Raw genomic sequence first — 23,175 nt, 5'->3', positions numbered from 1 at the left:
GATTAGTGCAATTTGAAAACTAATGTCCCCAATGAGCCAACGCTCTTGCTGAATAATCAAGAGTTATAGCTACTCTCTACCCAAAGAGAGCATTTGCTCACTTCATCATTTAGAAAATCTGCTGCCTACTGAATAACACACTTTTTCCATTTCACTTTGAAAAGTTGCAAAACTTTATGGAATCAGGGGAGAGGGTGCTCACATATTCTACATGTTTCAGAGTTGACCTGCTATGGCCTCTGCCACAAACCTTAATCAGAAAAAGTGATGACTACTATGCAATATTAAGGAGTTATAACAAACACTAAAATGAATCAAACACAAGGAAGGAGGAATTTGAAAATATGTAAGATGAGCATTAAAATCTGTTACAGTGATTTGAAGGCATAGTCCACATTTCAGAAATGTCAATGCCACTATAAGCATAATGAACTCACTGCTAGCCAAGAACTTTGGCAAAGTCCCTAGCAAAAGGTTGGAGTGGGAGGACTGGCAACAGAGAGGATTACGTCACGTCAAAGGTGGTAGGCAGCAAAAAAAAAAACCCTTTGGGACTAGTGAATCAACTATATTCAGATACAGTAGGGTCTCACTTATCCAACATAAATGGGCCGGCAGACCGTTGGATAAGTGAATATGTTGGATAATAAGGAGGGATTAAGGAAAAGCCTATTAAACATCAAATTAGGTTATGATTTTACAAATTAAGCACCAAAACATCATGTTTAACAACAAATTTGACAGAAAAAGTAGTTCAATGCACAGTAATGCTATGTAGTAATTACTGTATTTACGAATTTAGCACCAAAATATCGTGATGTATTGAAAACATTGACTACAAAAATGCGTTGGATAATCCAGAACGTTGGATAAGTGAGACTCTACTGTAGTTATATTCAGGTGTTAGTAAATGATGGAATAACTAACAAAAATAGCAAGAGGGCCTAGGCATGGATGCCCTACATCACATTACTATTCACAATATCAATAGAAATATTAGCAAACGTAATCAGGAATGATGATAGGCTAATAGGGATAGGACAAGAAACGGATAATATTAGTTTGTTTATTGATGATACAATTTTGACTTTAAAAGAAATAACAGACAAAATGATGATAACAGGACAACATATAAAAAGTTTGGAGAAATAATAGGGCTGAAAATAAACTGGAAAAATCAGAAATGATTTTATTTATATACAAAACAAGAAGAGGAAGATTTTAGAAATCAGAAGGAGAAAAATATAACTTTAAAAGAAAATATAAAATACTTAGGAATAGTAGTAACTAAGTATTTAAGTGAAATGTAAAGGAAATTTTTGGAGAAAAGATTGGTTGAATACAACAGTGCACATTTATCCTGGTTTGGCAGGATACCTTTATTTAAATGATATTTTTTTACCCAAAGTAAATTTTATATTAAGAATGATACCCCTCAAAATCTCAGAAATGGAACTGAATAAATGGCAGCAATTAACAAATAAATTTTGTAATACCGGGAATAAGAATAGAATAAATAATTATTACTGGTACAAATTGCAAAAAGAGGGAGGATTAGGAATACCTGAAATTAAAACTTATTACAAAGCGAACCAATTGAGACATGTAGATAGAATTGAAGGTATAGAAATGAGATTAGAAAATATATTTTTAAGAAATGCTCAAAAATTGAAATCAATCAAATGGGAAATGTACATTTCATAGAATCATAGAATAGTAGAGTTGGAAGAGACCTCATGGGCCATCCAGTCCAACCCCCTGCCAAGAAGCAGGAAATCGCATTCAAAGCACCCCCGACAGATGGCCATCCAGCCTCTGCTTAAAAGCCTCCAAGGAAGGAGCCTCCACCACAGCCCGGGGGAGAGAGTTCCACTGTCGAACAGCTCTCACAGTGAGGAAGTTCTTCCTGATGTTCAGGTGGAATCTCCTTTCCTGTAGTTTGAAGCCATTGTTCCGTGTCCTAGTCTGCAGGGCAGCAGAAAACAAGCTTGCTCCCTCCTCCCTATGACTTCCCTTCACGTATTTGTACATGGCTATCATGTCTCCTCTCAGCCTTCTCTTCTGCAGGCTAAACATGCCCAGTTCTTTAAGCCTCTCCTCATAGGGCTTGTTCTCCAGACCCTTAATCATTTTAGTCGCCCTCCTCTGGACGCTTTCCAGCTTGTCAACATCTCCCTTCAACTGCGGTGCCCAGAATTGGACGCAGTATTCCAGGTGTGGTCTGACATTTAAAAGATATATTAACAATAAGGAATAAATATAAGAATTATCTAATTAAAGGAAATTCTAAAATAATACCAGTTATAATGGAAAGGAAATATCCAAAAAAAATTGAAAAATGTAATGGATAAGGAGCTGAAAAGGAGCAAATTAGACAAAATTGGAAGCTGGATGGAACAAATAAAGGAGAAGAATAATGTAAAGCAACTTTTAGGTGAATTGAATATATCATGGTACCACTGGGAACAATTGGAGCAATGGTTCAGAAGCTGTAGGGGAAGGAGCAAGGGGGAAAGAGAACTAACAAAATTTGAAAACATAATTGTAAACGAGCAGATAAAAAAGAAAACAAGTATCAGAAAGGGATAACCAGTACAACATATAAAATATTAATAGATTAAATTGGGGGGGGGGGGACACAAACAAAGAAACTATGGAAGGAAGAATTGGGAACAAAAATAGGAGAAAGAAATTGGGAAAGTTTATGGAGACCCCAAGACACCTCAGGAAATTATCAATCAGAATAAAAAAAATTCATACAAAATTATATGGAAATTGTACTTGACCCCAATAAAGATACATACCATAATATGGATAAGAACTGTTCAAAAAATGTTGGAGGGATTGCCAAGAAATGGGAACGTATATTCACATGCGGTGGCAATGTAAATATATACAGAGGTTCTGAGGCACTATGAAGAAAAAAAATTAAAAGAAATCTGGTGACTATATTGTTATCTTTATAAATACAGGTGATAGGAAATAAAACAAAAATAATTTGATAATGATATTGTTAATGGCAGCAAGAGTTTTAATAGCAAAAAAAATGGAAAGAAGGGGTAGAAATTAAGATAGAAGAATGGTATAAAGAAATATGGAAATTAGCAATAAATGACAAATTAACATGTAATTTAAAGGTCAAAAAAGCCTTAGCAAAAATAACAATTTTGAAAGCATATGGAATAAAATTATTTAAGAAACATTGAGAAAAGAAGATGGGAAGCAACCCTCATCAGAAGAAATGAAGTTATGATGGGACCATGAAGAAAAGAAGGTCTCCTGAAAAGGGGAGCACAATGGGAAGTATGATAGGGGGAATGAGAAGAAATACAGATATGAATTATAGAGTTTGTATGTTGTAATGAAATGGAATAAAATGGAATAAAATTGCTATTTAAAAAATCTTTTTTTATGTTTTTGGATTACAGATTACCAGATAAGGGAGGCTCAGTCTGCATATTGTTTTCATGAACTTTGGGGGTGGGGGTATACTAGAAGATCCCATTATATTTTACGAATTCTACTAGGATCCTTAGGGGGGGGGGGGACATGCTTTCTAAGTAAGCTAGAGTATATTTGGATCTGTCACAAAGTAGATCCACAAAATCATAAGCTGCATATATCATACACATTTTTGTTAAAGAAAAATAAGACTGTAATCACAATTATAATAGAAGCCAAAAAGAAAAAGTCTTGAAATGTTGCCAACACTTAAAAGCTGTGAACAAGCAAATCATTCTGATCAATTTTACCTGACAAGTCATATAATATCTCACTGGTTTAAATTAGTATCTCTTCTGCTTCACTCTGCTTTATGTGGCATGAAACACAGCGAATAAAACTTGATGTGACACTATGCTGAGTTACCTCACAGGAGGTATGATTAAGTGCCATGAGATCTGACTGATTTAATTGACACATCATCTCAAACATTCTGTGTGAAACGAATAAGGGCACTTGTCTAAGTGAAATCATCCCTGGAATTTACTCTAATTAAAGTTAAAAGTTATTTTATTTGGAACACATACTTTTCTGTATCTCAATAACTCCATCACATCACCTTCCATATCTTTATATTCAACTTCTGCTGTTTTTAGAAGCAATTTATGATTTGGGGCAGAATTTTAGTATCTTGTGGAATTTAAGAAATAATATGTAGTGACATATTATTTCTTAAATCATAGTTAATATGTTTCCAGGCATGAAATAATAGATGTCAACAAGTGTGATTATGTGAGCATACATTTAGTAGCAATGTTAAGTCTCTTGCAGCATAAAAGGAAGATGAGAGGTGGAAAGGAATATAGCAGGCAGCATCTTTAAGACAAACTGGTTTTAATCTTTGCATGAGTTTTCGTGGATATAAATCCACTTTCTCAAATGTAGTACACAATGATATCCAGGCTTCTTCATACTTCTATGTATGTACCTAGGCAGCTAGGAGGAAAAGAAAGTCTCGAGAAGCCATGCTGTCTGGTACTCAATGCCCATAAGAATGCATGCAACACTGCAACGCATGAGCCTGTGTTGCCAGTTGCAGGGAAAAAACAGAACACCTTTGTATGATAAGAGCCCTAGATATAACATTAATTTACAGCAAGCTACAACAAGAGCTGCTCAGTAAGAAAAGACACTGCAATGGGGGGGGGGGGGGTGTATAGGTTTAAGTCTTCCGTAAGAGTCTAGCTCAGGCATGGGCAAACTTTGGCCCTACTGGCTGTTAGGAATTGTGGGAGTTGAAGTCCAAAACATCTGGAGGGCTGAAGTTTGCCCATGCCTGGTCTAGCTCATAGGGATCCAGGTGGTAAAATCATTTTAGAAAAAAAAGTTGTGAATCTAGTCTTAGACTTAAAGACTCAGCTACATATCCAACAGTTCTTGTATCCTTCTTAACTAATCCAAGGAGGCTATGCCATGTGCTAGCTCATGACATTTACTCCTTCCAGCTAAATAATCCTGTATAGAGGCCTTACGCTGGTCATATCTCAACAAAAAATATTTGAGTCTTTAGTTCAATGCCTGGCTATTTTCTTCAAGAAAAAAAAAACCAGGAAAAGCATGCACAGACATAAGTGAAATGGGACAGTGTGAAAATAGCTCATTCATCACTTCATGGTGAAGGATGTCCAACATTTTGCCCAGTTCCTTTCATTCAGTTTCACCATGCTTCATCCTTTTTGTTGCTTTTTGTTGATAGTTGCTACTAGATATTCTTTCATTTTAATTCTCCATTACATCCTCCATTTCATGTAACTGGCGTACTCAGTTTATCATGACAGTAGATATAATTTGGGGAAGGAGAGTTCCAAATACATATTATTTTTCATACACTATATTCCCAAAATAACCCTTCCTTCATCTGCCCTGCTGGTGTTTTGCTTACAGAAGTTTTATTTGGCATTAACTTATTACCATTGCAACTACGATGAAGTTTATTTGTTAGTTTGGTACAGGTTTGTTGGGTTTGGTTCCCCCCTCCCGCATTTTTGTGGCCGTTATTTCTATACTCAAAGAGAATAATCCAAGGACAATTCTATTCCTGTCCCATTCAAGTAATTCATAGAGTCATCAACTTTATAAAGCGCTTGAATGAATATTTTAAGGGAAAATTCTTGAGCTAAAACACAAATTCCACTTTGGCATTTGATAAGCAATACTGAGATGCTGTTAAAATTTTTTAAAAATTCCAGCTTTCTGGTGCTAAGAAATAGTACCAGCTTTTTAGGCACAGGTCCGCAGTCTGGGGGTCCTCCTAGACTCAGCGCTGATGCTTGATGCTCAGGTGTAGTCGGTGGCTGGGAGGGTCTTTGCACAATTAAAGCTTGAGCGCCAGCTGCGACCGCATCTCGAGAAGTCTGACTTGACCAGGGTGGTCCACGCCTTAGTTACCTCTAGAATGGATTACTGAAATGCACTCTACGTGGGGCTGCCTTTGCAGACGGCTCGAAAACTACAAAGATCTGCAGCCAGATTGTTAACTGGAGCTAGTTACAGAGAGAGGTCTACCCCTCTGTTTAAACAGCTCAACTGGCTGCCATTAAGTTTCCGGGCCCAATTCAAAGTGCAGGTTCTTACCTATAAAGCCCTAAATGGTTCGGGACTGGCCTATCTTCGTGACCGCATCTTTCGCTACGAACCTGTGCGATCTCTTAGATCCTCTGAGGAGGCCCTTCTCTTGCTTCATCCCCCTTCGCAAATGCGGTTGGTGGGGATGCAGGAGAGGGCCTTCTCTGTGATGGCTCCCTGGCTCTGGAATTCCCTCCCCAGGGAGATTAGGTTAGCACCAACCCTCGCAGTATTTTGGAAACAGCTAAAAACATGGATGTTTGGTTGTGCATTCGATTAAACAAGTCCTTTATAATTCTGATCCTTATCTATATTTGAAATTGCTTGTTCACTTTATAGCTGATTTCCACCACAGAATTCACCCTTCCCTTTTGTGTGCCTTTTATGTTATGTCCTATCTGATATAGATACTTTACCAATTTGGTTGTTGCCCATTTATGTCCTATTGGACTTTTTACTGGCATGTAAGGACTGTAAATTATTTTGTGTTTTTAATGATGTTTTTTAATCAAAATCTGTTTAAATTGTTTTTATTATGATGTTGTTGATGACTCTATGATATTAAATGTATTGATTGGGCGTGGTCCCCATGTGAGCTGCTCCGAGTCCCCGTTGGGGAAGATGGAACGGCATACAAAAATAAAGTTATTACTTATATTATTATTTTACATTTGATTTTATTTCTGAAAAACATCAGATAATTATCATCTTAAAGCATTTAAAATGTTTATTATGTATCTTATCTTGTTTCTTCCCACAACAGAAAAATATGTCTATTCCCCTTTCCATACAAATAAAATGCCATTGCTATTACACAGGTGGATGTTAAAATAGTGGGCTTTTGTTAGTAGAAAGAGTCCCCTCTATGTCTTTTTTAAATTTAATAATATTCTTCAGTATGGTCACAAAATTATTTTTCATTAGCAATTAGAATTACAAGCAGGCTTTTCCTGCATCTGTGTCTTTTCCTGTGAGTGAGGAAATACAGTGGAGTCTCACTTATCCAACATAAACGGGCCAGCAGAATGTTGGATAAGGACGGATTAAGGAAAAGCCTATTAAACATCAAATTACATTATGATTTTACAAATTAAGCACTAAAACATCATGTTTTACAACAAGTCTGCCACTTGTTTGGGCTTGTGACTGCACTTGTGTTGCTGTTGGGTGTGTTGGCTCGCTTCACATTGCTGCCTAGAGAAACAGCTGTGGACCCGGGCGGGAGACAGACTGCGTTGGATAATACAGAATGTTGGATAAGTGAAGGTTGAAAAGCAAGACTCTACTGTACCAGCATTTGGAAAAAAAAATCTGTGCAAATAATTTTGGGAGTTTTGGTAAAACATAGCAAACACATGCAATTTTCAGTGCAGTCAATGCAGAATCCTTTAATATGTAGCTCAATTGTTCTTAAAAGAACAACTCCCAGTTTTGTTTCAAAAAGGACAAGATTTCAGTCATTTTAGTATACAATTAACTGTATAATTATGATTTTGTTTACTGTGCAGCTTATCCAACACCTCTCTTGACCTACTTGATCCTATCTGAGTCTAGGTTTGTTTTTAGACTATGTTCAGGACTCTATTTGAAAAACTAATGTGTTTTTAAAATATTTTAAACTTTGTACTGTTTCTATAGCTTTTTATTTGTTCATTATCTTGGGAGTGCTTGTGGGCTGGGAGGCTATACAGAAATACTTTTAAATAAATAAATAAATTCTAGAAAAATTAAATTAATCATAACCATCCCAATTATATTAAGAGGGCATAGGCAGCTGAAGGCTACCTTGACAACAGCAAACAGCTTTACTGCACAAAAAGAAAATGCAGAAATAATTGTTTTACAGGTTTCACAAGAATACCATGGAAACAGCTATAAAGATCACTGTAAAAGCAACTCAACAATAATCTGTCAGGAAGACAACCAGTTCCAGCAGCATAAATCACCAATGAAAGGATACACTACCTGTTTGCTGATATATAATCATACATTGCAGTAAATTGATTTTCAGTAAAAGAAGACTGGGCCCCAATACCAGTAAAATATCCTATGTAAACCAATAGAAACTCTGCCAACTTCACCTTTTAAAATAAGTTTCAGGATTTATTTCCAAATATATGTTTTGTTTGCAAATGCATAAATATAATATCTCTCCCCCAAAAGAAGGGTCTATATAAATTAATGGAAAACAGCTGTTGTTGTTTACAAGGGGATACTATGCTTTCTCATGGCTTAATACTAAAGTCCTAGAGCATTTCTATGATCCAATGCAACTATCTACTGCATCAAACAGGGCTTTATTCTGGCAGCATACACCAGTTAAGCCCTAGGTCATCCACAAAGCCCACTGGCTCCAATCAAACAATGCACAGGAACTTCAGGCCGGGCTCTGTGAATGAGCTATTGTGGAACCAGCACATGCCACCATGGAAGCTTCCCATTTTTCCTAGAAAGCAATGGGGGGAAGCCACACAGTTGATGCTTCCCCCCCCCCCCCATGGGATCAGTTTCCTCATGAATGGTGTGATGCAGGGAATGGGGTGATGAGATCCCCACACTCTCCCCCCTGACAGGAATTGGCAGATTTGGTAGACCACATCCCCATGTGCGAACCTGCCCAGACCCTGAGATCTTCAGGAAAAGCCCTTCTCTTGGTCCTACCTCCATCTCAAGCATGGTTGGTGGGAACAAGAGGGTGAGCCTTCTCGGTGGCTGCTCCACGACTCTGGAACTCCCTGCCCAGGGAAGCAAGAATGGCTCCCTTACTGCTGTCCTTCCAGTGGCAGACTAAAACCTTTATATTCAGGCAGGCTTTTAAAGATGAAGATGTTTTAGATCTAGCCAGGGGGTACTATGGTTTTATATGCTTTTATGGTTTTGAATTGTTTTTAATATTAATGCTGATTAATACTGTTTTAATATTGTATATTTGCTGTATTGTAATGCTTTTAATTGTGAGCTGAAAAGTGGGATATAAATAAACATAATAAATAATAATTATAATAATAACAATAATAATAATCTTCCCCCCCCCCCCGCAGGTGCCACCTTGACGTGGTGGGGGGGCTTAACCACTCCAATGATGACTGAGGGCTGTGCTGGCGGTAGTGTAACTACCGGCAGGTCCAACCAAGCCAGAGAGGCCTCAGCTGAGGAGTGGAACTAAGAGTACCTAACCCATTAGCATTATGGAGAATCAAACCAAAACGAAGTCTATACTGGCTCGGTCGTCACCCAGGATAAAAAGGACCGCGGTGGATGCTGCTGATTCTGGACATCCATCAACAAGTGAGCTATGGAATTAAAATACAAATGAACAGTCACAGAAGCGGCAAAAATATACAATGCCAGAAAACCGCACAATTATGAAATGCTACTACAATGGATGACCTGAAGTTGTATGGGAAAACGGAAACTGAAATCCAGTCTCTGACCAACACTGTCCGAATTTTTAGCACTGATATCAGCATGGAGTTTGGTTTGGACAAATGTTCGACAGTGGCATTGAAGAAATAAATCATTGAAAGTGAGGGCATAAATATGCCTAATGGCCAAACAATAAAGTGTCACCAGCCAGAGGCCTATAAATATCTGGGCATACTACAGCTGGACAACATCAAGCATGAACATGTGAAAACTGTGGTCAGCAAAGAATACACACAAAGGGTCAAAAAAATTCTCAAAACCAAGCTCAATGGAGGCAACACCATCAAGGCCATAAACACCTGGGCCATACCTGTCATAAGATATACTGCTGGCATTATAAATTGGACACAAGCGGAACTGGACAATTTGGACAGAAAAACAAGAAAACTCATGACCAGTCATCATTCACTGCACCCTCGCAGTGATGTTGACCGGCTATATCTGCTAGAAGATCAGGTGGCAGAGGACTCTTACAAGTAAAACAAGCAGTCAAAGAAGAAGAACATGCCCTGGCAGAATATGTAAAGCAAAGTGAAGAACCTGCTTTGACTGAAGTCAAAAATCAGAAAATCCTCAAAGCACAGCAGACAAAAAATCAGTACAAGAAAACTGCACTACAAACTAGAGCTGACAGCTGGCACAACAAAACATTGCATGGAAAGTTCCTTGACAAAATTGAAGGAAAAGCTGATAAGGAGAAGACCTGGCTATGGCTCACAAATGGGACACTGAAGAAGGAGACAGAAGGCCTGATCCTTGCAGCCCAGGAGCAAGCCATCAGAACAAATGCAATTAAGGCCAAGATTGAAAAATCAGCTGATGACCCAAAATGCAGACTGTGCAAGGAAACCGACAAAACCATTGATCATATCATCAGCTGCTGTAAGAAAATCGCACAGACAGACTACAAACAGAGGCACAACTATGTGGCCGAAATGATTCATTGGAACTTATGCCTCAAGTACCACTTGCCAGCAGCAAAGAACTGGTGGGATCACAAACCTGCAAAAGTATTGGAAAATGAGCACGCAAAGATACTGTGGGACTTCCGAATCCAGACTGACAAAGTTCTGGAACACAACACACCAGACATCACAGTTGTGGAAAAGAAAAAGGTTTGGATCATTGATGTTGCCATCCCAGGTGACAGTCGCATTGTCGAAAAACAACAGGAAAAACTCAGCTGCTATCAGGACCTCAGGATTGAACTTCAAAGACTATGGCAGAAACCAGTGCAGGTGGTCCCGGTAGTGATCGGCGCATTGGGTGCCGTGCCAAAAGATCTCAGCCGGCATTTGGAAACAATAGACATTGACAAAATCACAATCTGCCAACTGCAAAAGGCCACCCTACTGGGATCTGCACGCATCATCCGAAAATACATCACACAGTCCTAGACACTTGGGAAGTGTTCGACTTGTGATTTTGTGATATGAAATCCAGCATATCTATCTTATTTGCTGTGTCATAATATTAAAATAATAATAATAATAATAATAATAATAATAATAATAATAATAATAATAATAATAATAATAATAATAATATAGATCTGTTTCATGTATTTACTTCATTTGGAAATATTTAGAACAATATTCCTGCAGGAAAAAAAAGGAAAAGAATAATGGTTCACATACTGAAGATTTTGTAGTGTTTTGGTATGAGTCTATAAAGAGTAGTAAGATCACTGCATAAAGAGGACAAAGAACCTCATGTATCTCAAATAAGAACAAACAATACAATCTCACTTATCTGACAAATCATCCCATATATACAGTAAAACCCCGCTCGTCTGAGCCCCGCTCGTCCGAGCCTCCGTGCAATCTGAGCGGGTGAACGGGGAGGGCCTTTGCGGCCCTCCCCCTTCACCTGCAAGCTACCTAGCAACACGCACGGGGTGGTCGCCCCTTGGGAGGTGCCCCCTGCGTGTTGCTAGGTAGATAGCAAGCCACCTAGCAACACGCAGGGGGCACCTCCCAAGGGGTGAGCACCCCGTGCATGTTGCTAGGTAGCTTACTATCTACCTAGCAACACACATGGCTGACTCTTTCGCCATGCTGGGCGCCAGTGCGTTGGGACCCAGGCTGGATTCGGGGGTGCTTGCAGCACCTCCGGATTCAGCCTGCGTCCCAAGGGAGAGGCGTTCCTTCCATTGGGACGCAGGCTGGATTTGGGGGTGCTTGCAGCTCCTCTGGATTCAGCCTGCGTCCCAAGGGAGAGGCGTTCCTTCCATTGGGACGCAGGCTGGATTTGGGGGTGCTTGCAGCACCTCCGGATTCAGCCTGCGTCCGAAGGGAGAGGCGTTCCTTCCATTGGGACGCAGGCTGGATTTGGGGGTGCTTGCAGCTCCTCTGGATTCAGCCTGCGTCCCAAGGGAGAGGCGTCCCTTTCACTGGGACACAGGCTGGATTCAGAGGTGCTTGCAGCTCCTCTGGATCCAAACCACGGCTGAACTGAGAGGAAGCCTGGTAATTCGAGTGATCCGGGTTGACCGAGCTGAGGTCCACCCGTTTAACTCGGACTACCAGTGTTCTACTGTAGTTAGAAGAGATGACCAATAAATTAGCTGAAATCTGAATTAATTATCCAAATGTTCACATGATATGAAAATAATGCCAAAGAAAATCATTTTATCAACTTTGATTCTGTTGCAGGTGTGTAAGTGTCCTACCCGTGTCATGTACAAGCCTGAGTAAAGAAAACAATTATCCCATTGTACATACAAAACAAGACAAGCTTATCAAAGATTAAGTGTCTCAATTAAACAGCAATTTCAAAATTTATTATTTGAGAAATGGATTGTTGCCACAGTTTTCTCCATTTAACTGGGCTAAATGCTAACTTACCATTTAGGCCTGCTTGTGGATTTTACCATTGGAGCCATTCCATCCCGATACAAGCTTTTGGTTTTACTAAAGTTGACAATGTTGAAAATGACTCTCTGAAAGACACAGGGGGTATGGGGAATAAGAAAATGTCAGTGAAATATGTTTGACATAGACATTAATATTAAATTCATATAACTGAATTTTAAGGTATCAATATTCAAGCATCAACAGTCCCCTCCCTAAAAAAAAATTCTATAAAGAAACAGGCCTGGCCCAACGCAGGAAGCCAACCACGCCCCCGCATTGAGTGCCATGTTGCCAGGGGCGCTATCAAGCCCTGGGGGGCGGGGCCAGACCTGGCTCTGCCCCCATGCCCTGGCCCCCCCTCCCACACCACACGCCCTGGCCACGCCTCCTGTGCCGCGCGCCCTTGCCCAGCCGGCCTGGCCCGGCCCGCCTGGCCCAGCCAGGCTGTGGTGGGAGTCTTTCCAGGCGGCGGCGAAGGCCCGGCCAGCCTAGCTGGGCCGTCGCCGCAGCCTGGAAGGACTTTCAAGCAGCGCCCTGGCCCCGCACAGCGTGAGAGGTGAGGCCAGGGCATGCCATGTGGGAGGCAGGGCCAGGGCACGCAAGTGCGAGAGGTGGGGCCAGGTCCGGCCCCACCTCTCACGCCGCACACCCGGCTCAGCCGGCCTGGCCCAGCAAGGCCGCAGCGGGAGTCTTTCCAGGCCACGGCGAAGGCCCAGCCAGCCTGGCTGGGCCTTCGCCATGGTCTGGAAGGACTCCCGCTGCAGCCTGGCTGGGTGTTAGACCCCTGGCTGCTGGGCACCAATAACCGTACACGGAGGCCAATCTCTATCTAATATCTTTATTAAGGAAATATATAAAAGCAATAAAAACAAGTGAAGAATATAGTTCAGAAGCAGACCTTTCAAATGAGGTCAAATATAGTCCAAAAATGTATTGTCCATTAAATGATATTAGAGTTCAAAGTTTTAATCCACTTGACCGAAACACACACTTTTGCCAAGCAATAGTGTGGGGAAATGACAGAGTCTTAGAGTCCAATGAAGCTTGACAACAAGGGTGGAAATAAACTTGGTTCTTGACTAGGTCCGTGACTGGAAACAAGGCAAAACATGAAGCGTGGAGCAGGGTCCGTGGTTAAACAGCAAGGCAAGGCAAGGCTTGAAGCTTGATCCGGGGAGCAAGGAACTGGGGTTACGAAGTCCACACACGATCTCTCTCCTGAAGCTGATCAATTGACTCCGCAAAGAATCTCCCGCGCCAAACACCTATATTGGGTCTCGTTTTCCCGCCAACAAATCTCTTTCCCTAGAGAACAAGAAGCGAAACCCAACTCTGTCCAGATGCAAGACTCCTTAGAATTTCCCAAGGGAAGCAGGCCTAATCAGTCTGTTGTTTGGCTGCAATCCGTAAACTCCTCCGTTGGGCCTCACTAACTCCCCTGTCTCTAGAATAAGATTCCTTCCTGGGAAACGGAGGGGAGTCCTGTCCAAGGCCTGTTTTACTGAATTCTTGAGGGCGAACATCAACATCCGGCAGGTGAAGAGACTCCGGCTCTTGTTGCACCGGCGAAAACCCCGTGTTTTCATCTTCATCTGCCACAATAGTACTAGGAACAGGACTACAGGGCCCATGAGGCATCACACTGGGCCAGGCCAGCTGAGCCAGGGTGCGCGGTGTGGGAAGCGGGGCCAGGTTTGGCCCTGCCTCCCACGCCAACCATGCCATGGGAGGCATGCCCGCGCGACATGGGAGGCGGGGTCAGCGCGTGCGTGACATGGGAGGTGGGGCCAGGTTTGGCCATGCCCCCCGCATCACGCGGCCACACACCCTGCATTGCATGGCCCCGCCTCCACGGCCTACCCTTTTTTTTGTCCTACCCTTTTTCATTACCTCGGGCCGGTTCTGCAAAGAAGTAATGACATACAAAGACATGTTTATTCTTTGAAAAATTACAAATTCTAAACTAAATTCCAAACTGCCAGAGCAAAGAGGGAGCCAGCAAAGGCATTTTCATCTTGTCTCTGTGCACCAGCTGAAGGTCCCTCCCACCATCTCCAACGGACGCTCTACTGCCAGAGCAAAGAGGGAGCCAGCAAAGGCAGTTCCATCTTGTCTCTGTGCACCAGCTGAAGGCCCCTCCCACCAATAACATGCTATGCTAATTATATATATGTATGTGTATGTATGTGTATATATATATATATATATATATATAGGTACACACATACATATATACATATGTACCTATATACATATATATAATATAAATTACAATAATATATAATATTATAATATATTGTATATGCATATAATATTAATAATATTATTTACTAAACTTGACAGACTCAGAAACACAATTTAGCATAAATGACGACAAATTATTTACATACATCAATACAGCTGCAAGGATACCTTTGCAAAACATTGGAAATCACAGCGAACTCCGGGAAAGGAAGAATGGCTCGAGAAAATTGAGGACATAAGAGACATGGACGAATTAACATTTTTATTGAAGAGGAGTAGAGGACAACCAATTAAAAAGACAGACTGGGATCAATATAAAAAATATATGGACATGCAATAAGAAACAGGCCTTGTCACAGAAGGAATAAATTGGAACACAGAAATACAATCAGGACTGAGAAACAATTACAAAATTTGACTTAAATTAGACCCCCCAAAAAGGGAGGATGGGAAGTACTATAAGTATGTAAATGGGTGTGTGTGGGGTTTTTTTTTTGGTTTTTTTTCTTTCTTTGTTCGGTGTGTTGTGTAGTAGAAACTCAATAAAAATTATATTTAAAAAATAATAATATTATTTTATAATACAATATAATACTAATAATACAATATAATAATGTTAATTATATATTATATTACATGTAATATTAATAATAATATTACAATATATTGATATAGTACAATATAGTAATTTATTGCCAATATTGTGCTATTCTATTAATATAAAATTGTATGTAAATTTAATTTGTAAGCCGCTCTGAGTCCCCTCAGAGAGTGAGAAGGGCGGGATATAAATGTATTAAATAAATAAATAAATAAATTCAGCTTATCAGATTAATTCAGATCAAGTCTGAACCGGTTGAAATCAGCTATTTTTTATGCTCAGAGTGAATCCAACTAGTTCAGAGCGACTCTGATCGATTCAGATCTGACAGAAAGGAGTTGTACAGTATATCTAAGAGTACAATATATGGAGAACACTGTGGTGACATGATGAAGAGGGAGCTTGACTTTGCTCTATGGAGTCTGTAGTTTCTTTAAGGAATTTGTCTCCCTATAATTGAATCTCCAAAAGGTGTGTTTGTCTTGGAACTGATTTGGTGAAATACAGTATTATGCAAATCTAAACCTACTGACCAGACTGCAAGTTGAAAAGTAGCTCAAAGCAGTCCTGCAGTATAATTCACACAGAATACCGCAGGTGAGACTGTGAATAAGTTACCAATGTCCTGCAAGGTTGGTTAGTGGGATGACATTTAATTGAGGTTGAAGTTTCAACAGATACTAAGACAGCAGCGTCTAATCTTCCACATTGTTTTTAATTTGATAATACAGGTTGGGCAGGGAAAATAGTAAACAGACACCTGCTATATTGTGCCAAACACAACAATTTACAGCAACCTTGTAATATAGTTCATTGTTAGTTTTGTAGGTACAGCCTAAACAGAGGTTGCTCAGGATTCTCAGTCAGATGCAAATGTTTCTCAGGTTTTAATGAAGGTCAATATACTTCAGTTGTTCTCTCAGGTATCTTTCTAAACCAAATCAAGCACAAATCTCTGTGCAGATACCTTACAATCTCTTGTCATATATACTTTAAAAATCTAAAATGTCTGTGAAAAGACATTCTTTATATTTTTTTTTCTAAGACAGATTTATACTTTACTTTTACCATTAGCCCTATATTAAATTACTGCTGTTCAAATCAGGTATGAGAATAGTAGACTTGCAGCTAACATTCATACAGAGAGAGATATCACTAGAACTATGAATGTAGTAATTTAAATTATGCATTGAATTTATTTTCCCATTCTTTTTAGTTTACTGTATTGTAGTTGGATTTTTATTGGATAAGATATTGCTGTCACGCCATTACTATATGTTTGTTATTTACTTTCCCCAAATATGATAGTTTGTAAAAGTAGGTTTCAACATATAAAATAGGAGCATTTGGATGGCTGGCAAGGAGGAGGCTGTTTGCTGTTTAACTTATATTTGAGAAAGCACATTATGTTATAGCAAATTGGTTAGTTAATCCTGATGTTCTCAATAAAGAAGTGAAGCAAACAGCATCTCCACACAAGTGCCTTTATTTGTTGGGTGCAATTTTGCTGAGGCTGGAACTTGGGAAGCTGCTAATTCTGCTAAGTGTGAAGTGACTAACAAAAGACAGCTGGTAGAATCTGAGAATGGTCTCCTCCCAATCAAGTGTTTTCCCCTCTACCAATAAATTGGCTAAATGCAACCAAGCAAGAAAAGCAGGGTATTTATATATATTTAAAATAGTAAAACAGGCAATTTGAAAGACTTGCTCCCACTACAAAGTCAGCAAGGATCTGGAGTCCTTTAAGTGTGGCAACTGAAAACCTTTCCCTAGCAGTCATTAACTTTCTCAAACCATGCCACTGGATTTAATGGAGCAGTAAAACATGGAACTATGGAATATTCTTAGTGGAAGTTAAAATCTGAAATGTAGTCTGCCCAATGAAGTGTTTAAGGATGTAATATAACTTTGGTACACACCTTAACCAGAAAAAATATATAGCTTGGTCACTAAAGTATGCAAACATTTCTTCCAGTAAACTGTGTAATAAAATTTTGTGATACAGTAAGCAAACATTTGCTGAACAAGTAAATAAATAATGGGGAGGGGGGAGTTGCATATGCCACTTTTATTGTGGTAATTCCAAAGTTCATTGAAGTGTTATTATATTTTAATTGATTTTGTGATAAACGAAGCCATTCTATGATTAATAAATGCAACACATTTTGGTATCTTTGGTGTTATATAAATTTTACAGAAACAGCAATATACAAATTAAGTCTGAACTAAATACCACACTTAACCTCAAACAGAGGAGCTATTTATGTTGTGTGCCTTTAAACTGTTTCCAGATTTTAGCGACCCTAAGGTAAAATCATTACAGGGTTTTCTTAACAACTTTTGTTTAGAGGGGTTTTGCCACTGACTTCCTTTGAGGCTGAGAAAGTGTACCCAAGATGATCTAGCACTGTTCACTTCACTGCCAATAATCTTGCATGACTGAAAGCTGGGATGACCCAAGATACTGGAATGTGGACTCTAAATTTATACTGAGCCTTACTGAATCTAGAACAACACAGAACGTTCTTTGTCTGGTTAAATTTTCTAGCAAAGTGATTGAGAGATTAATTTTCCCTTTGTGTAATCTCTGTATGATGCACCACTGTTTGTTAAGGCAGATCCCTGAACAACCCAGGAATTCATTCAGGGAAGTACAGGCAGTCACCAAATTACAAATATCCAACTTACAAATGACTTATAGTTTAAAACAGGGATGAGAGCAGAGAAAGTAAGAGAAACTTGGAGACTGCCTGTATCTTCCTCTGTGAAATTTTGGAGGGAATATGTAGAAACTATGCAGCTTCATTCCTGTTGTGACTGCGCCTTCGAGGACTGTGGATGATGGTGGTGGGATCAGGAGAGGAAGGAAAAACCCTTGCGAAGAGGGCTCGTTGGAGGATTTGTACAGAACGAGAATTAGGGATCTCAATGGGGAGTCTTCTGAGGAAGATTCAGATGGGGAGTTTGTGGAAGAAATGGATGCTGGGGAACAGGTGGTGGCTGAAGAAGTGGGCACTGACTGGGCACGGGCACCGGAAATGCCTGGGGAGGAATCGGGGCCCATGGATACTGCTGACACTGGGGAAGCTTGGGTGTCTTCAGAACAGACCCCACTTGGTCTACTTGGAGGAGTGAGGATGGATCCTCAGGTGTGCACGGTGTTGGGCGTGGGCAGGTTGATTGGGATTCTGATGAAGAATTAGGCACGCCCGACCCATGAGCTTTAGCTGTGTGGAGTTCTGATTCGGATTAAGGATTTGGGACACCTGCTCTTTGGGCGTTGGTGTTTGGACACCCAGGGAAAATTGGGATTAATTGGGAATGTTTAGTCACTTCACTTTGCATATGGCAAGGTGTTGCTGGGCGCCACTGGGACTCCTGTACATGTTAAAGAAGACTGGACTGGAACTTTGCTTCAGATGTAAGTTAATCTGGGTTGTTCTGCAACGGAGGGCTGGAACTGTGTGGGTTTTCCTGGACTGCACTATTATTGCTGTTTTGCATTAGCTGCTGTTGCCTCCGTTGCCTTGGCTCTTTGTGCCATTCCGTTTCATGGACCTTGAATTGATGACTACAACCCCTGGATCTTGGACTGGAATTCGATTATTCTTCTGCCTTTGCTCTTTGATTTGTGTCTACCCACGGCTCTTGACTCCTGGCTTGCCTCTCGACCTTGCTGCTGTCTCCTTTCCTGACCCTGGACCGACCTGACGATGTCTCTTCACTTTGTTCCTTGAGCTCCTGGCATTGTCTGCACTCTTGAAGCGGATTATTGCTGCCCCTGCTGTTTTGACTCCGGACTGGTTTGACGACATCTCCTTACACTATCCCTTTAAATCCCAAAGCCTGGTGCTGGCCGCAGTAAAGGCTTGGAGCCGCTTTCTCTCCTTTTGCACCGGCTTCCAAGTTTGTTTACAAGCTACTCTCACTGGGGAGTTCCTTTGTCCAGTGTGAGTTTCTGTTTGAGGCTTTAAGTTTGAACTGCTAAGTTTGGGACTTTGGGGAGTTTTTTGGGAGTTTCCAAGTCTTTGCTTTGTTTTGGCTGCTTATTCCAAGCCAACTCAGAACGTTTTGAGCTGAATTGAAGCACCTTTAGTTTAATCTGGATTATTTGCTTGAATAATCTGGTTTATTTGTTAAAGCATATTTTTTGATATATTTTTGTTTGGACTGTCTTAAAACACTGAAGGTTAAGTGTTTTAAGCCATCTTTTATGTTTGTGACTAGTTTTTGGGCTATTTCTTGAATAAACTCTGTTTTGCTCTCTAATTGGCATCTGATTTTTGACAATTCCTCTGCTGATCCTTTGAGAAACAGAAAATCTAACACAGGAAAGAGTGGCACCAAATCAATGTATATGTTCATATCCACATAATTTACTTTAAATCATCATCTCCTTAAATCCATGCTTTTGAAAAGTTAAATAAAGAACCCAACAATCTCCCCTCTAAAATGCTAAACATCCCTAAGCAAAAACCGCCAAACAGGCAAAGCTAGGATTAAGCTGAATTTTACCTGAATATATATCCAGGCAAATAAGCATATGGTTTAATAGGCTTGCTGAGGATGGCTGTAACAGTTACCACAATCAACAACACCTCTCAGAGGTATTTTGCAGTATCAAAACTGGACTGGCAGTGAGCCAGGTATGCTTAATTTTTATACCTATCTGTATGTTAAAAAATGAAACAAATACATTTCATCTGAGTACTTCACTTGATGATGAAATGGAGCTGCAGGTGCAAACAGTAAACCCCAATTGGGTTTACTCAGCAGACTGTGTTTGCTCTTTAGCTAAAGCTGGGTAGCTCTTTTCCCGTAACACCAGTTCCTAACTGTCAATGATATTTAAAGAAGATAAACCACAGCCAAGCATCCAGTACAAGCAAAAGCAAAGGAACTATTCACTTTGCAGGGTGGCTTGGCCCTGCACACTTTCAAAATAAAAAGTTGGATAAGTTGAGCAAAGCTACTGTATATACTCGAATATAAGCCGAGTTTTTCAGCCATTTTTTAGGTCCCCTTTGGCTTATATTCGAGTCACGCTATTAAGCTGGTGCGGGGTGGGCAGCTAAAGGGAAAAAAAAAACTCTGGCTCCGAGGCCAGCTGAGCGCTATGCAGGGGCCAGAGGCGGAGAAGGAGCGGCAGCGTGGCCCTATGGATCAGTCTGGGATGAGAGAGGGATGGGAGGGAGGAAGAAGCTGCCCCCTCCCCCAAGCAGCACAGCTTCCCCTGAAGACCAGCACCCAGCACCAGCCTTTGTTGGGAGGTGTTTGCTGGCTCTGATTGTTTCCTGTCTGGGATTCCTATTTTCTGGGTGTAGTTCTGTCCTGATTTTGGAGTTTTTAAAAAAAATAATAGTGGCCAGATTGTGTTCATTTTCATGGTTTCCTCCTTTCTGTTGACATTGTCCACATGCTTCTTGTGGATTTCAATGACTTCTCTGTGTAGTCTGATATGTTGGTTGTGAGAGTGGTCCAGCATTTCTGTGTTCTCCAATAATATGCTGTATCCAGGTTGGTTCATCAAGTGCTCTGCTATGGCTGACTTCTATGGTTGGATTAGCCTTGACTTAGCATTTAATGGCCTTGCTGATGCAAGGTCTGGCTGCTTCCTGCCTGGGGAATGCTTTGTTGGGAGGTGTTAGCTGGCCTTGATTGATATATGTCTGGAATTCCCCTGTCTTCTGAGTATTGTTCTTATTTACTGTCCTGATTTTAGAGTCTTATAAAAACTGGGAGCCAGATTGTGCTCATTTTCATGGTTTCCTCTTTTCTTTTGAAATTGTCCATGATCTTCTTGTGGATTTCAATGGCTTCTCTGTGTAGTCTGACATGGTGTCTGTTAAGAGTGGTCCAGCATTTCTGTGTTCTCAAATACTGGCTGTTAGGAATTGTGGGAGTTGAAGTCCAAAACATCTGGAGGGCCAAAGTTTGCCCATGCCTGATTTAAATCCATCTCAAAAAGGGTATATTCGCCAAGACCTTTGGATACGACCTTGGAAATATCTGGCTATAGTGCAAAATGTTCTCAAGTGTTGGGTTTTGGAAACTGCACAAGGTGGCTTTAAGGCAATTTCTGGCCCCTCAGCCAAAACATATACAGCCAAATTTAGTAAGCTGAAAATAATGTCTTAATCATGCATCCAGCTCAATAGCAGATTGTGATGGGAAAGGTCTGGAAAGTGCAGTATAGAGCAGGCATGGGAAAACTTCAGCCCTCCAGGTATTTGTTGTTGTTGTTGTTGTTGTTGTTATTATTATTATTATATTTCATTTCTGACCTGCTCTCCCTCCCCGAAAAGACTCAAGGTGGCTTTCAAATGCAAAGGCTAATATTCAATGCCATATACAATCATAAAAACACAACACAACAACATAGCAAATAAATCATAGTTAAAAGTGCATATAAAATACTCTATAGGAAGGATAAATGATTGGATTTCAACTCCTACAGCTTAGCTTTCTCTGCCAAAGAATGATGGTACCATACTAAACTATAGTTCCCAAGATTCTGTAGCACTGAGGCATCTTGGATATTGCAAGGGATACATTAAGAAGGCTGTCTTGGGATATTAGGAAAGGCTAGCCTTCTTGGATATTGGGAGAGGAAAGAAGGAGCGGGCTACCATCTTGAAAGGCATTCTTTTTCAAAGTCTCATTTTTATCCTGTTATAAATGGATCCAAATACTTCTGAAGTTATTGTTGATACCATATTGTTTTTGTTGACCCTCCTTTTCCCCTTACAGACCTAGTTTACTGTTTTTCTTTGAAATATGGTAAATATTCAAAACCATTTGACCTACTGATGCCTCAATTAATGTAATTTTATTGATATCTGTTTTTTTATTTTGAAATTTATTAGTAGCTTCTGCATTTCCCACCCTCGGCTTATACTCGAGTCAACAAGTTTTCCAAGTTTTCTGTGGTAAAATCAAGTGCCTCAGCTTATATTCAGGTCGGCTTATACTCGAGTATATACGGTAAGTATTTTCCATTGAAAAAATAGTATGCTATGATAATAGCCCTTCACATTCATTTAGGTTACGGGCAGAGGATTCCCATGAAATGGCTATTTTTTTACTGGAGAATACCTGCCTAGGAATTTCTCAGTCTTCCAGCATGTGCCTATGGCCAACTTTCACTGGAAGCAGACCACAGAAATTCATTGGAGGACATAGAGACCAGCCTGTCCCAACATGACCTTTTAATTGTTCTGGAGCTCACTTTCTATCACCCAGCATAGTCAATAGTCAGGAATGTTGGAATTTATCAATCAAAACATCTGGAGAGCTAGTATAGACCAGAAAGAACCAGTCTACCTTTAGCTCCCACTTGCAGCAACAACTGTAGTATTCTTGTGAGGTGCCTTGGTGCATCTTTTCACACAACTGCACATCTATTTCCTGAGCATGTACCTCAGTTACTAACTTGATAACAGCTATAATTTGTTGATTCACTATCCATCTCCTACATGTTAAGGTTTAGCAAATATAGAAGAAAATGAACTGAAACAAAATTCTAATTCATTGCTATATGGCTTGCATTATGGGAAGCCACATTTGCAAACAGCTTCAGTTTCCATTGGTAACTGTGCAAATAAATCGTAGCATATGTACAAAGACTCTAGTGAAGAATTTGAAAGGTTACATCTTGCATGGCAGCCTCCAGTTGAACACTATTAACAGTTTTAAATATCCGGTAAATTCCCCCTCTCCTTCATGGAACACATGGCTGTTTTTGAGATTAAATATTTATAGCATTTAGTCCTCCCCTACCAGTTAACAAATATTTAAAACCTGTCTTCTGTCAGAATAAGAAAATGCATTCAAACTTGTGGGGGGATCTAGTACAGAGCCCTTGCTGATTTGATAATCAGGCGCACCTGTGCCTTGTTATGTGCAAATTGTCAAAGCCCAGCCGAGCTACAGAATTTATTTAAAAAGGCAAGGAAACATACAGTCTAGAGATTGGTACACTTC

At 40.2% G+C, this 23,175-nt stretch overlaps 1 protein-coding gene across 2 annotated transcripts in view; it reads right to left on the bottom strand.

The window, feature by feature from the left end:
* Nucleotides 1–23,175, bottom strand: part of bend5 (BEN domain containing 5) — a 1,240,673-nt gene that overhangs the window by 923,851 nt on the left and 293,647 nt on the right. For both annotated transcript variants that reach the window (XM_062979625.1, XM_062979624.1), the window contains exon 4: nt 12,339–12,433. In XM_062979625.1, coding sequence (XP_062835695.1) covers nt 12,339–12,433 — 95 coding nt within the window. The remainder of the gene's footprint in view (nt 1–12,338; nt 12,434–23,175) is intronic.

Source organism: Anolis carolinensis, chromosome 4, assembly GCF_035594765.1.
Source record: "Anolis carolinensis isolate JA03-04 chromosome 4, rAnoCar3.1.pri, whole genome shotgun sequence".
Lineage (NCBI taxonomy): Eukaryota > Metazoa > Chordata > Lepidosauria > Squamata > Dactyloidae > Anolis > Anolis carolinensis.
The sequence above is the reverse complement of the archived record's forward strand: the minus strand, read 5'-3'. Positions and strand labels throughout refer to the sequence as shown.